This window comes from Pleurodeles waltl, chromosome 4_1, assembly GCF_031143425.1.
Source record: "Pleurodeles waltl isolate 20211129_DDA chromosome 4_1, aPleWal1.hap1.20221129, whole genome shotgun sequence".
Lineage (NCBI taxonomy): Eukaryota > Metazoa > Chordata > Amphibia > Caudata > Salamandridae > Pleurodeles > Pleurodeles waltl.
Genome location: NC_090442.1, coordinates 740,252,697 through 740,268,689, shown reverse-complemented (window position 1 = coordinate 740,268,689; position 15,993 = coordinate 740,252,697). Strand labels below are relative to the sequence as shown.

Below are 15,993 nucleotides of genomic sequence, written 5' to 3'. Positions count from 1 at the left end.
GCTACCTCAGGTAGGTTACACGCGAAGATCTGTGCAGCTGGCACTCAACACACTAAGCTTCCTTTCTATTGCAGCCAAGTAAAATGAGAGATTGCTGCCGCTTCAATCTACCTACCAATGCGAGCGCGACTCCGGGTGAAGCCGGAACCTCCATACTAATACACCAACAGCTCATATACACCACTCTAAAACACAAAAGTCTACTCTCTACCAACCATGTAAGTTAACCAACATAGCTGTTTACTCGACCGACCTGAAAGCGTGAGGGACAGCAAAGCGCTATACAAATGCCAATAGTAGGTAGGGGAATGTGCATATGAAATTGTCTGTCACCAAGCTCATTTTACAGTTTCTGTCTCTTCCCCCCTCACTCCACTGGCCTTCAATAAAAAAAAAAAAAACTCTCCGAATGATCACTTATTCCACAGCATCGAGCAGTTTCAGGGCACTAGTGCTGGCAGCAGCCTGTCCTCTCTCCGGGTGTGTTTCTAAACTCGGCTGCCACTTGATTCGCAGTTCTCTGTTGCTATGCTGAACTAAAGTGCCTATGATCTGTCGGTTAACTCATACCCTGGGTTCTCCATATGCAAGGCCGGTCCGGGGCGGGGGGGGGTGTTAGAGCGGAAGTGTGACTGGTCTGAGCGACACCACCCTACAGGGACAATGACCACCATGCCTGGGACAGGCCGTCGCAGGACCTGTGCTGCTGAGGGGGAAGGGGCAGTGGTCTGGGCACTGACCCCACCCGCAGGGCACTCCGTGGGCAGGTCCTGTCTGCTGCCAGTGTTGTGTGGGGGAAGGGGGCATATTCCGGTCAGTGACCCACCACCGCAGACTGGGTGGGCAGGGCCTGTGCTGTTGCCGGAGTTGCAGCAGGTGTTTGGAGCTCAGACTGACAGACACTATCTGCAGCAGGCATGGACGAACCGGGCAATGGCAGCAAACAGAAGGGTCAGTTCAGGAGCCGAGAGCTCTTTAGGACTCAGAGGAAGGAGTCTGAGGTGAGCCGAGAGCCTGCCTAGGGTGGACACCCCCCATGGGGGAAGGAGGGACGGGGGTTCATGACTGGGGAAAGACAGGGCTGCTGAGGGCGCTGGACTAGGTCACCCAGTGATGAGCAGTGCTTAGTTGAATAATATATGTGCGCCTTTCATTCAGGGTCCAGACACTTGAATTTAATACGTGTCTCGTTAAAGGATTAATTGGTATCAAAAACCTACCACCGCCCTGTGGTACAGGAAGTACCTGAACAGCCTGTCATGCGACAAGTAGATTCTCACAATTGTAGCAACTCAAGGTGGGGATATTACAAAAAGTGTAAAAGCCTTGGTAACTTGCAAGTTGAATAAAAAAAAAATCCCCCTTATGGAAAACACGTCATGTACTTGAAATGTAGTTGTTGAGTCATTTCTCTATACCTATTCTTTCTGTATATCGCTAATGGCGTTTTAAAGAACAGTATATTTCACGGAGTTTCGTTTCATTCATTTCTGAGTTGTGGCCGCTGCAGTTCATATCTATTAGCGTGCAAGTTGCGCACACTTCTATGCAGTAGACCCGTCAATCCCCTGAGCTGTCTTTCCGGCCTGTCACGTGGTCTTCGGTGGTGGTGACACCGCTGCACCATAAATAACCAAAGGGGCAGGCGAGCTGATGGTTTGGGTATAACAGTCGGCTCGCCGGGGTCGCTTTAGTTTGTAATGTTTATTTTTAGCCTCGCGGCACCGCAAGCTGATGTTTCACCCCCTCCGGGAATGCCTCGACCGGGCCACTGATAGAATTAGACGCCAGTGTTTGCTCACGCGGGCGGGCCGCTTTGGAAACCCGTGCCCACGTGCCCCTCGTGTTTGGAGGTCAGAGGATATGGCCCTGAATGAACGGGTCCTACGCACCCTCTCTCTCCTATCACCGGGGGAGGTGTAGTATGCGAATATATTGGGACGACAGGAGCACGTTTTCAGAGCTGGGGCAGGAAGTTGTTTGTGTGGTTTAAGCTGGGCCACGAGTTACTAACTGGCAGGAGAGGGTCAAATTATGCGTTAGGTTTCACTAAATTATGTGGTGTAATGCGGCACACTTTCTGATAGTTTTACTTCATTATTCATTATGAAGTATTATTCATTATTTTGTAATTTTTAGATTTGTTAACACTGTCTGGGAGTAGGTTGAACCTTATTAGTACCAGGTTACCACCCAGACATAGCAATAGAAAAGTGACCAGTCAAACTTTGTCTTCCACTGCGCTCAACACGTCACTTCGTTATTAGTAACTTTTCAATGATTTGAACTAAAAACTATTATTTTTATTATAATCTGCCAAATATGCAGCAGATGATGAATTATGTAGCCAATGTGGCAGATCCATATTGATGTGGAAAAAAGCTGTGGCCACAGAATCACATAATTCCACAGGCCCTGGGTGTAAGTATATTTTGTCTGATGTGAAAGGACTGGAAGTTCTGCCTTGTTATAACACAAATCTCCTTTTAAGAAGAAGGCGGATCTACTTAGCGCATGGGGATGTGAGGCAATTTAGGAGTTTTTCTTTTTTTGCTGTTTTACATAGCACTAACTCAACCCGAAGGTATTGGACCACTTTAACATGAGCACCAGTTACTCTACACAAAGTCATATTCATTAAGGTACGGGAAGAATACTTGATTTGCCCAGAATCAAAGCATGTTGAGCCAACACCGAGACTCGAACCACAGTTCCAAAGTCAGCTGCTCTCCCCCTAACCCTATATCCTTTCTCCAACTCATTTGGTTACACCTGATAGGTATCCCACAACGTAGAGTCAGCTAGAGAGGGAATGGAAAAGTACTCTCTGACGCATACAGTGTACTGTGCCACCAGGCAGAGATGTCCAGTTTCCCCTTGGTCTTTGCGTTAGACATGGAACCATTTGATGAGCTGCTGAGGACAGTAGGGGAGGCAAGAGGCGTAGCCCTGGGAGATGGCGTACGTACATTTTCTGTGTATGCTGGCATTATGAACTTGTACTTGAAAGATGGGGAGGTGAGGCAGGAGCCCGCAGCTCAGCTTCTGGAGGAATTTAAGAAAACATCTGGAATCTGGGTAAACTGGGCACTGCTTTTGTGCCTTCCCAGTGACCAGGAAAATGACCAAACCACAGCAAATAACCGAATATAACATTGCCTTAACATTTTCTCCAATACCTGGGTGTGGGAGTGTACCACAAAGAGGAATATCTTAGAAAGGGGGAGGCTTGGGGCATGAGAAACTGTGTTTAGGATCATAGAATATATAGTGATGGTTGGAGATTTTTGTTTTTGAGGCAGGAGGACTGATCTCCCTCAAGTCACTAATGGAGGGTTATGACATACCAGACAACCAATTCCTAACATATGGTACACTTTTTAGAGCCATCAAGACTCTCCAGAGGTCTGCCTTCGTTGTGCTCCAACACTTCAGATAAGCATAAAAGACATAAGAAGTCGACTGGTATTCTATTCCCTAGCCCCACTCTCATTCGCCTGAACAGATGCAGGTGTTGTGCCACCCTTCTCAATCTCGCTACTGAATTTGGCCGACTTTGGAGACAATTCAACAGCTGATTCCACGCAGTCTGAGTTTTAGGGGCCTTCAGTCACTCTGTGTCTGATCAAAGAGTTATGCGCAGCGGTGCTCCTGCCCTTTGGATCACTACTGACATTCTCTGATGAGTCTTTGGGCCCCAAGGAGCCCAGAGGGCTTCCACCTGGGATATTGTCGGCAGGTTCTCCCTCTGCACCAACTGCACCTCTCCATTCCGTTTTTGGGACCGACTGATAAGGATTACAACCCGGATGATGAGTTCACTCAGGCCTACCAAGATGACAATTGGTAAGAGTACTTGCAGGAGACTAGTGGCTTCAACAACTTTCCGAAGATTGCTCTTTTTTCCTTCTCCTGTATCAGCCACAGAAGAGTCCCCTTCCTATGCTATGGCAATTCAGAGGGTGGCCAAAGTACTTGACCTCCAGCTTCCCACTTTAAAGGTTAAAATAAATGTCTTAATGGAGGGCCTCCAACCCAGGCAAGTATCTTCTGAGCCCCTTCTTCACTTCAAAAAGGAATGGGGGCATGGGCCAAACCTTGCCCTAGCCCCACCAAGTCAATAGGCAGATTGCAAGATGGCATCTCCCTGCTACGGGTGACCTAGCTTTACTTTCACAGCACCCCTAAGCTAGAAAGCCTAGTGGTGCAAGCTTTCACCAGCTACTCTAATCCAAACACATTTCCTGTCACTCCCTCTGATAGAGAATCTAAGCAAGTAGATCATTTGGCAAATGTATCTTTTCTTCTACCAGCTTGGCCCTCCAATCTGTTAACCCCAGCTGTTTGTTGGGACAATACTCACACACACTTTGGGATTCAGTGGCACAAGTCCTCCCTGGTATTCCCAAAGACCTTTGCCCTGAACTTTCTGAGGCAATCCAAGATGGTCTTGAAGCTGGCAAGTTCACAATTCATTGTGGCTTGGTCACCAATAATGCCATTGGCACCAGCGTTGCCATTCACTGATATGCATGGCTAGGATTGACTTGGTTCTCGCAAGATGTCCAGTCCACCTTGATAGACATGCCCTTTGATGAGATTTGCCTGTTTGGGGATAAAACCAGTTCCATGCTTGAGCATCTTAGAGAGATCAGGGCTACTGCTTGCTTTCTGAGCCTTTCTGCCCAGCCTCTCCAACTGCAACAGTTCCTTTGTATCTTTTGTGGGTTGGCCGAAATGTCCCTTACTTCCACCCTACCCAGGCCCAGATAGGAAACCAAGCAATTTTCCGATAGAGTCCGAGGGGCCCACCGCCCGCGTGGCCAAGTCAATGCTCCACCCCCCCCCCCCCCCCCCACTGCCTCCCCTATGGCCCCACCTACCAAACCTTTTCAGCATGCCCTTGCAAGACACAGCCACCCGGTGGGAGGCAGACCCCATTGATTTTTACTTGGCTGGCAGGCAATCACGTCGGACAGGTGGGGCCTACAGGTTGTTCACAAGGGATGTGCCTTGCACTTTCTCTCTTTTCTGTCGCAGCTTCCACAGTCCTGTCAGCAACTTACAGAGGATCATCTCTCTATTTTGTGGCAGAAGTGCAAGTGGAAGGGTGGAAGTGCAAGTCCTTTTGTCCAAAGCAGCTGTTGAAAGGGTGCCAGAAGAAGGGCATGCTTGTTATTCCTGCTACTTTCTGATGTCCAAGAAGGACGGCCTATTCTAGACCTGTGCCCTCTCCAGAAGGAGAAATTCAAAATGCTCACCTTGGCCCATATTTTGTCTGCTCCTGTCCCTGGAGACTCAATGGTAGCATTGTTCCTGTAGGACACCTGTTTCCATATTCCCATCCTGCCAGTCCATCAGCACTACCTGCGGTTCATAGAGGGAAAGGAGCATTTTCAGTTCGCTGTCCTCCCCTTTGGTCTCACCAGTGCCCTTCGAGAGTTAATAAAAGCAATGGTGGTGGTGACAACACAACTTTGGGGGTTTAGGGTGTCAGTCTTCCCCTACCTTGATGACTGGCTGCTGAAGGCAGGCTCACCCCACGCAGTCGTCAACCACCTCCAGACTATGGCAAACATCCCGCCATCTTTGGGGTTCACTATCATTGTGCCAAAGTCACATCTGAATCCTTCTCAGAACCTCCCCTTAATCTGAGCCATTTTTGAGATGGTTCAATTTCGTGCCTTTCCCCTGGACCAGTCAGCCTTGGTCCTGGATTTCAGAGAGACCGACTATAAGGCTGCTGTGACTGATGGTCTCCTCCAACCTGCTGGTCCAGCACAATAGGTGACATACGTGGGCACTGTAGTGGGGTTTGAAGTCCCAGTAGGCCCAACATTAACGGGACCTCTACAACCACATTCAAATTTCAGAGGAAACTGCAAACACTGTAGTGATGGCTACTGGACCCCTCTCCCTTCCCCACCCAGAGCTGCCAGTAGTGACCATTGCATTGGTTCTGGGATGAGGTCACCCACAACCTGGGGGAAGTGGAGATTAGAGGCTTCTGGTCTCCACCAGAGCTGTCTCCACATCAACCTTCTAGAGCCATCCACTTGTCAATGAAATACTTTTTGTTGTCCATCAAGGGGAAGCTGGTACACGTTCTAACTGACAGTAGCACCATCATGTGGTACTGCAAAAATGAGGTGGGTGTTGGGTCATGGACCCTGTGCCAGGAGGAAAAGGCATGTCTCACAAGGAATTTTCCTAGTGGTGAACCACCTGGAATTATCATCGAATACCAGGACGGACAAACTCAGCCATCAACCCCTAACAGATCACAAAAGGTAGCTACACCCGGAGGTTGTGCCAGGTATCTTCTGCAAATGGGAGAACTTTGTCTCTATGTGTTCGCCACCGCTGAGAAAGCGGAATGTCAACACTTCTGCATGTTGGAGTTTCCAAGGGGCCTCGTGCTCAGTCGGTTTCCACCTCAAGCACTGGGACTTCTCTATTCCTTTCTGCCGAAACCACTCCTGCCCCGAGTTCTCAAGAATATCAGAACAGACCGGGCCCAACTCATCCTGGTATCTCCGAACTGGGCATGGAGAGTATGGTATCCAAAACTCCTGAGCCTAAACATATGTCCTCCGGTCAGCAGGGGTGGCTCATCCATTAGAGTGGAGGATCATTGTCTTGCTAAAATGCCCCTGAGACGAAAAATAAAATGGTAATTGAGTTAATTGCCATTTTATTTTTCGTCAACTCATCCTGAACAGAGTGCCAGCACAGGGCAGGGCCTGCTGAGTGGCAGCAGTAGTGGACTGCCTGTGCACTAATTTAAAAGTGCACATTGTCACTTTGGCCTGGTGTCTTGCGACAGCCGCCTAGCATATGTATTTTTAACCCCTCAACCCTGCTGTCTGAGGACAGCTGGGTTGATAGAAAGCATAGGACTCCAGTGTCCTCAGAGGTGTTGAGAGAGACCACTCCCTCCAATCCTGGTGCTTCTCCCATGCTGGCTAACATCATGAGAGCAGCACCAGGAGTGGTTAAGTGAGTTAGCAGGGCCCTGTACGAGAAGAGAAGAGGAAGTCTGGAGCAAGGAGGATGGGTCTGCAGAAACACAGTAAGTAACTTTTTTATTTTTATTTTACTTTTTTTTAAAGCATTTTTTTTTTTTACTGTACCCACCTACCATCCAGTTGCCCGACACTCCACTCGCTATAGTTGCCAGCCGCCCCTGCCGGTCAAGCTACTCCTCTGGGAGGACTTGCTGTCACAGCAACAGAGTAGCCTCTGTGCCTGAGCCTTGGCAATTTTCAACTTTATGCTTTGCAACTGTGCAGCAACAGCTGAACACCTTTGACCTTCCCCCAGAGGTGGTTGATGTCATGTTGGCAGAAAGGCAGCACTCAACAAAAAGTGTATACTCCTGCCTATGGGACTAATGTGTGATTTGGTGCGACACACACCAGATTGCCCCACTTCAAGCCAAGTTATCTGACATTTTTCTCCTGCCTGGCAAGGCTTTAGCTTTGGGGCACAGTTAAGGGTTATCTTTCAACCCTTCCGGCCTTCTTACTGTTGCCAGGTCAGCCCTTGTTATTTATGTCACCACTTGTAATGCGATGTTTGAAAGGGCTGCAACACGTTTCCCCCTTCTCCTCTTGTAATGCCCCAATGGGACCTTGATCTAGTACTAACTTATCTGATAAGCCGCTTCACTGATGTCCTTTATTGCAAGGTCTTGCCTAGTCAGTGCATGCGCTGTTTCTTCGAGACATAACAGTAGGATTAGAGGCTGCCATTGCTCACCAATGGTTGCCTTCATTGTCACTCATTTATTTGATTCTTATTGGTCAGCTACCATACAGTTCCTTCCTCTTCCAGACGCAGCTCACTGTGTGGTAAAGGGTGGGGCGGGGTGCACAGCAGGGGGGAGAAAAGGGGGAGGGGACAAAAAAATGTAAGTTAAGAAAGAAAAAATGAAAACTTACCTGTTCTGCCACCGTGCTGCTCCTCTTTCCTGGTCACTGCTGGCAGGCACAGGCTCCCAGCCTGCCCAGCAGCCAATCCTAAGGCTGCATGAAAGCAACATTAGGATTGTCCAGAGCACCCAGCCAGGGCACTCCCGGGCTGGCTGGGAGCCTGTGCCTGCTCTCTCCAGCCCTGCAACACAGTGCTGGGTTGGAGAGCACAGTGCGCATGTGCGAGACTACCGGCCAAACACACATGCGCACTGAGAGGAGTGCAGAGTGCCCTCCTCCATATCCCCTTCATCCCCCATGGCCCTGCCCCTTTAACAACAAAACGATAATAAACACAGTTTATTATTGTTTCGTTGTTAAAGGATTGCAGCGGCTGCTGCTCATGGAGGGTGACGCTCCTCTGCCATAGCAGAGGAACTGCCGCTGTCCTCTTCATGTGTTGTCTCTCCTCCCGGATTGCGTCTTTTTCAGCTGGCTCCCTTGTGTACTTTTCCCACATCTGTGTCCCTCCCTCCATTTACAATGTTACTTGCTAACATCCACCCACGTTCCCAGCATCCCTTGTCATTGTAGCTTGCAGTCACCTGTCCTCCTTGTTCTTATTGCTTCCCCCACCCACTGGCTCTCACTCCCACTGTCTGTGTATTTGCCTGGCTAACCAGTTGTTTCACAAATCAACCCCCCCTCTTTCTGTTATTTTGTGTGTTCTTTCTTACCCCCATCTTCCCTCCCACCTTCTGATGTCCCTGATGTTGCTTGACCTCAGTCCTTCCCTCCTTCGGTTGTCCATCAGGTTGCCCACCTCCATTGTCTATGTGCTTGCTCTCAGTTCCTCCCTTCTACCCCTGTTGTCCATGTTGCTCCCCAGCTCACCCTACTCCTTTCCCTCAGTGTTGCCTCCCGCTCCCTTCCTCCATATTACTTCCCACCCGCATTTAAAAAGCACCTTTTCCACACCCTTTATTGTCTGTGTATCCCCCCCCTCTCCCTGTAACCCTCGCTCCCTTGTGTTTCATCCTGCCCTGCCAGCAACAAAAATTAAAATGCCATAACACAGCCAGTGTGGGCCACATCACACTGCTTTTTCTGTGCTTTTTTATTGATAGCTGTGCTAGCATGGCTAAAAAACATTGACAAACCCAATAGCTCTCTTGTAGGCAATACCTATTGGCTCTGCCATTGTTTGTTTGGGTTGTATGACTGCTGGTCATAGATGTTTCTTAATAATTGCACATTTGTTTTTGGTTTTCTCTGTTTTCCCAGGCCAGTGGGTTAAGATATCTCCTTGAGCATCCCCACAAGTATTTGACATTTGTTTTGTGAGAACAATGAAGCTCACATTTATTTTGAAGCTAGTTTTTTTTAGTTTTAGCTTGGGAAACATAATTTCATTAGGTCGATCGTACCAGAGAGCGCAGCTGTCTTGTTGCAAAAGACATTGTGGGCTTATCAAAAATATAGGAGATAAATAAAAATAAAATAAATTGCCCGCGTCATTTTGTAGGCACACAAAATGACTGTAGGAAGCTGGCTCTCTATATGATGCACTAAAAAAAGAAGTACATCAAGCAGAGAGTCCTGTGCATCCCCAATTGGATTGCAAAGGCAAAAGTAGATAGGACTAATACTCTATTTTGTGATAGGGTAGGCGAGCAGTTAGCTTTTCAGAGGGTACTGCTAACCATTTTTTGTACTCACAGAGGCAATAAATGAGATACACTCAAAGAATAAATCTGAGACCAATTTCGAAAAATAACACTTTATGTTATACATACTTTAAACCCAAGAACTTGGTTACTCAATAAGCATGTTTTTAAGCATAAATTATTTTTAGTTGCAAAAATTGACAATGCAATTTCAAAGTTTTTCAGTGTTAACCTATGGAAGGAAAACACATTCAGCAAAAAAGCATTTGACAATGACTCACAGGAGCAATCTTGTGTAATTAAGGTGAGCACTGGGCAAGGTTCAGGCACATACAAACCGGTCACACCGTGCAGCACTGAGGCAGCCGGGTGCAGAGGTGCAGTACGGTGTCAGGGGCCCAATGTATTTCAATGGGGATTGGTTTCCGTGGATTTAGGTTGCAGGCTCTGGCTGGGGGCGCCAGTTGGGTACAACTAGCAGGTACGTTGCAAATGTGGGATGCTTGGGGATGTAGGTGCACCTTTGGTCCTCTTTTCCAAGGCCTAGAGGTGACAGATGCTTTGGTATCGAGTTTCCTTGTCCAGGAGCACTCACAGTTGTGGGGTCCTGTGGTCTGAGATTGCAGGCATCATCATGGAGTCCAGGAGGGGTGAAGCCACAGTTGACTTGAGCGGAGGATAACTGGGGGAACATTGTTGACACCAGGGGTCCACTTCAACTCAAGTCGATAATGAAGGGTTCAGTTGTTGCTTTAGGTACTGGGTTTCCCTCACCACAAAGGCCCTGGGAGAGGGGGCCTGCATGCAGAGGCTGCATGCAACTTCAGTGAGTCCAGGAGGGGTGAAACCATGATGGACTCGGACTCTGGACAGCTCGGGGACCTTTCCCGCTTGGGTCGGTGGCAGCAGGTGCAGTGGTGTCTTCAGGTGTTGGGTCTTTGTGGTTGCATGGGCGGCAGAGTCCTTTTTGTAGAGTTGGTCGGGGAGCAGGTCCACTGCTCATGGGAGACTTGAGTCTTTTTCAAAGGCAGGCAGTCCTCCCAGGATTCTGGAGGTTCAGCTGCACAATGAGGCGTCTTCTGGTGCAGAGTTTGTCACGGAGTGCAGACAGGCTAGGGGGAGTTGGTGCCAGGTCATCTGCTTTTTCTTCTCCTCTTCTTCAGGTGTATCTCTTCCTTGTCCTTTTCTTCTTAGGTTGTCAGGTTCTGTGTTCTGTGGTTCAGGGTGCCATCTCAATACTCAATTTAGGGATTTTACAAGGAGTGCCTGGTGGCAGCCAATGGATTTGCCCACCTTCAGGGTAACTACTCCCTTTCTATAACCACTTCTTTTGGGAAGGGGGCATAACCCTCACCCTAGTGGCCTAATTCTTTCCAAACCAAGATGTAGGAATTTTAAAAGTGGTGTTCACTTTAGCTCGTCCACCTTGGGGGTGGGACTGGCATGAAGTGGGCACACTTCCTAATCTGTCGAATTCTCCCACCAGTCTTGCTACCAAAAGTGGGGTCAGGACAGGGGAGTTGGTCATCTCTGCCAGTTGGAGGGAGCTGGATCGCATTACAAAGGCAGCTAGGCCTTTGAAGCTTCCCACCCTCAAATGTACACCCTGCCTGGAGGAGGTGTCAACACCCCCGCCCGGTGCAGGCTTTTGTCTCTGGACCCTAAGAGCACTGGCTCTAGCCTTAATGACCTGTTGTGTGATGGAGCCCTTAGGGTGGCACAATCTGGGCTGCAGCCCTTAGGGATCCTCTTTAGTACCCTAGACCATAGGTACCATGGGTACTATTTACTAGGGACTTACAGAGGGTGCTAAAGGTTTTGCCAATTGGGAAAACAACTGTGCAGTTTGGGGTAAAGAGATCTGGCACTGGGGACCTGGTTAACAGGAAGCCAGTGCACTTTCAGTCGAAATTACATCAGATACCAGGCAAAAAGTAGGGGGCTAACCATGCCAAAAAGGGTGCTCTCCTACAATGATGCAGGCTGTCACATGATAGGCTTTAAAAATGTATTCTATAGCCATGCTGCACAACTTTGGGAATGCTGTACATCATTGCGAAAAAACATTGGCAAAGCCAGTAGGTTGCAAAGACGAGTTCCATTGGTTTTGCAATGCTTGTATTTTAATATGATTAAGAAGACAACAAGGTTTATGATTTAACCCACTAACCTAATTAAACATGATCTAGGCAGCCATAGACCGGAGACTACAGTTCCCAAATTCTATTATGATTTTAAAATGAAAGGCACCTGCTAACCTCACAAGAGAAACCTGTGTCCCCTTGGCCTGTATGGAAAGAGAAGCAATGTGCAGCATTTTCCAAGCTGATCATTGATCACTGATGCAATTAAGTATTTACATCAAAGTTGCTGTTTTTCAGTACACTCTGCTCCTCCCTTTTGTTGCAACTATGTCACACTTGTAAGTGACGTGTATGTCTCAGGTGTCACGTATTAGTGAACAAACCTGTTAATTGCACAGCTCATTTTTCGCCTGCGTTCTCTTTCACATTCTGCATGTAGCGTGGGCCAGAAATAAACACCCCAAGGCTATTACCTTTTTAGTGCTACTAAATGTAGCTCATAAAACAGAGCTATTAAAAAAGTAATGAGTCAATAAAGTAAAGTGCCACCAAAATTCGGCAAAAAATGCAAATGTGTGCTGCAAAGTTTCCATTTTGTTGCTGCTAAACTTTCTAATCCAAGCCTCAATATTCTGGGGGTTCTGAGTAAAGCCAACCAAAGGTAAGCAATGAGCAGCTTTTATCCCGCAATAGGGCTTTTGCAACCGGACAACTTGTACTGTAGGCACGACCTAAAAATCAAGGAAAAGCGAGGGAAAAAGATCAACATAGGATACAGTGCAAAATATATTTTCTTCTGTCTTGTTTGGCCACTTTAACCGCTACTATAAGGTGCTTTTGTTGTACATAGTACTTTCAGTGCCTGTCGAGTGAGATGTCATTCACTACGTTTTCACCGACACTGTGAAACGAAGCACCATCTTTGATGCTCTGTTTTATGGGGCGACCTGCAATGGAAAAATATTAACTTTGGGAGCAATTCATGATGCTCCCATCCCTGTTTTTTTGTAGAAAAAATGAGTATAAAATAGTGCATTTAAAAATACACTAGACGAACAGCAGTGATTAAAAACCTTACTGAATGTATTTTGAACATCACCCAGCAGGGCTTTTTCAAGAGGCCTCCCTCACTGCTCCGGAGCACCTCTTCATATGATTTGCAGATGGTGTGCATCCTTTCCCCCAGGGTCTCTGACAGCCGCTTGTTACAGGACAGTTCTCTGTTAAGTAGTTGTTGATCATTAGTGGATTTTGGCTTTGGTCCCGTTTTACTGCTTCAGTAGATGTAGATACGCTTCAAGGCATCAGCAAAGCGGGCAATTGCCTAGGGCCCCCACCTTCCAAGGGCCAACATGGGAAAGTGCATTTTCTGACGAGCTCATTTTTGTAACTCAACTTTCAATGTATATTACAATATTGTTAGGCAAACTAGGCTTAAAATTCATAATTCAGTAATCAAATTCAAAGCTGTTCTAAACGCCCCCCCCAAAAAAAATATTTCTTGGCCAAGCCCCCAAAATGCTGAAGTTACTGAGTAGATGCCAGGCATTTTCTTTTGGACCCCAGCACTATAAAGCGTAAAGTGATCCAGCAGCAAAGTTTGCTTTAGGAGGTGATAAAGGTTTAGAACTCATAAACATTATGGTGGAGATGTAATAACACTGCCCGGTGAGAGCTATGGCTGCAGCAAGGTATACATCATTGTTTTTTTTACAACAGTAGCAGGTAGAACGGTTAAAAGTAGAATAAACACGAAAAACATAGAATGTGCGTTCTATTGGCTGAGACAACCATAATTATAATGGGTTTATAACGCGTTTCCGGTGCTCCAGGTTTAACATCTCCAGTTCCACGCTCTATATATACATCGTAACTAGGCTACCAGACAGCGTACAGCACAGTTTCACTGTATAATGTCCCCCTGCGAAATGTGCAGATGGGCCCCATAGTCTTCCATACCTCACAGATATTCATTAGACTTGAGGCAGAAGGGTTTGAATCCTCCTGCGCCACAGAGGTGTCGGGGGGGGGGGGGGGGGGGGGGGGTGGACTTTTGTTACATCCCTGTGTACTTGTGAGCTAGAGAGGGGTACCTCAAAGTCTCCTTCTCATTGCTGCTGCCATGTGCCTCATCCATTTGGAAGTGATCCAGCTCAGGACTCTGTTTCCAAATCTGAGGTCCGATGAATCTTTCCTTTCTCTGTTCCGAGGGGTGAGGAGACATACGTTAAATTTCCCTCTGCAAATTACAGTGCAGCCTGTGGCCACACATTAAATATAAAAACCAAGTAAAGTTCAAAGGGTTTTATTTCATACTCAGTCAAACTTGCGTATATGAGTCTTAAAATCATATTATAGATGTACAGAATAACCAAAGGATCAAAGCGTTGCACAATATTGAATATATTTAGCATATATAATACAGCCGATTCAAATCGATAATGCAGAAAATAAGGAAAAACGTTTGATGCAAGTCCAAATCCAAATTTTCCTGCCTAACCATGAACTCTAGATCTCTAGCTATTCTAATATTGAAGAGGTTTCAGAGAAAAGGTCAGCATGCAGAACCTCTCTATAAGTGGCTGTCAAGAGAGGATTGGCGGAATGCAGCCACATAGAAATTAAAGTTTGAGGTCTGTATCTCAGAAAGGTCCGCTTTCAGCAAAGGACAGGAGGAATCTGAATAATACCACTAGCTAAACCACACTTGAATCTTTATTGTTCCAAAGGTGGCATCATTACCAAAAACCTCCAATTGAAAAGCAAGATCACAAATCACAAGTTTCAAGTGAGACTTTATCTATCTGAAGTCTTCGGCATTCGATCTTGGTGCACACTTGAGCTTTGGAATTTCAGAAGAGTTACAGCTTCCAACTCAGGATACTCCTTCAGTCCTTGATAAAATGTTTCTCCAGGCCCTCTTATCTTCCCTCGCAATGAGTTCTCTATTAACCCAAACTCGTATTCTGACACCTGCAGCCTTAGGAAAACATTTAATAAACATGCTGTCACATCAAAGTTTAAAACACAAAGAACTCTGGCCTTCACTGTAGCCACGATTTAAAATGAATATACTCCATTTCAAATGATTTTCCACACATTTCTCAGTGAATATAAAATGACTACGAAAGAACATTTCTAATGTGCTATGCATAAACATACTTGCAGTACGGTGAATAAATGCGATTACATAACGTTATATTCATTATGCACTTATGTACAATTCAATGCATCAAATTATGAGAATCACTTCATGCATTTACTTAGGGAAAATAACCACTCCTTGATTTCACGTTAAAACCATAGTGGCACAACCATGTTATGCTCTTTCAGATGGACAAGATTAGGTAATTACTGGGGATGGAGGAATGTGTTTATGGTAGGTATGGGACAGGCTGCTCCTTGCATGTGATCTGTTTGTCCCATCTAACACAGATATTCATTCAGTTATCAAAAAACAGGCCACAGTCTTGGGATAGGCAATGGGAGGCGTGGGTGAGTGTAATGTGGGTCTGGGGACGCAGAATTCCTGTGCACATTTCAGTGTGTTTTAACAGCCTACATTTGCCACTCTGCACTGTTAACTAAACCTGCCACATTTCTCCAGTGTTTAGTAAAGCAGGTTTTGTCCCCATGTACTTGTGGAGCTTTCTCACATCCACCTGAGTCCCTGCTCCATTTCTTCTCTGCCAAGGAGAAGAAATTAATATTTCCTTGGTGCAGTAACCTCATAACTGTCAGGGCACTATATACATATATATAACGTTTTTTGTTGCTCCAAAAACATAGGATATCCAGAATCAACACCTGAACTGCACTTTACAATGTTTTTTTATTGCGTACCGACTTTACAGCAATTCATATGATAAAATAGAAAGAAGGAAACATGGGTATTAAGGAAACCTGTATATTTCTGAAATGTACACAAGATGCTGATTTTAAGAACAGTGGTTATTTGTACATCTCTGAATTTGTATTTACCCAGACAATCGTGTGATTCAGGGGGCATTTTACAAAATGTCATTTGTCTTGCACCCTTGCTTATATTTGGAAGCCACAAGTGCACAGAAATCCAAATGATAACACATTTTCTACTAATTTGTGTTTCTACCTGTCTCTCAATAAAAACGGTACCCCACTTGTGTGGTTAGGCTTGGCGCCTCGTACAATTTTTTTTTTTTTTTTTTTACAGGGTTGGTAGCTGCAGATTTTGGGCTCTAGTTCAGCTACCATACCGAGGAAAACCTACCATACCCAGAGATTAGGGCAGTGGCTCTCCATCACCAGACAGGGCACATCAAACATTCTTTTTAAGATCCTAGGTGTCGA

At 46.4% G+C, this 15,993-nt stretch overlaps 1 protein-coding gene across 2 annotated transcripts in view; it reads left to right on the top strand.

Moving 5' to 3' along the window:
* The first annotated feature begins 825 nt into the window (after nucleotides 1-825).
* Nucleotides 826-15,993, top strand: part of STRIP2 (striatin interacting protein 2) — a 171,891-nt gene continuing 156,723 nt past the window's right edge. The window contains exon 1 of one of the 2 annotated variants that reach the window (XM_069229349.1): nucleotides 826-951. In XM_069229349.1, coding sequence (XP_069085450.1) covers nucleotides 934-951 — 18 coding nt within the window. In that variant the 5' untranslated portion in view covers nucleotides 826-933. Of the gene's footprint in view, nucleotides 1,002-15,993 lie in introns of both variants that reach the window. The other variant, XM_069229348.1, reaches the window with a different exon arrangement.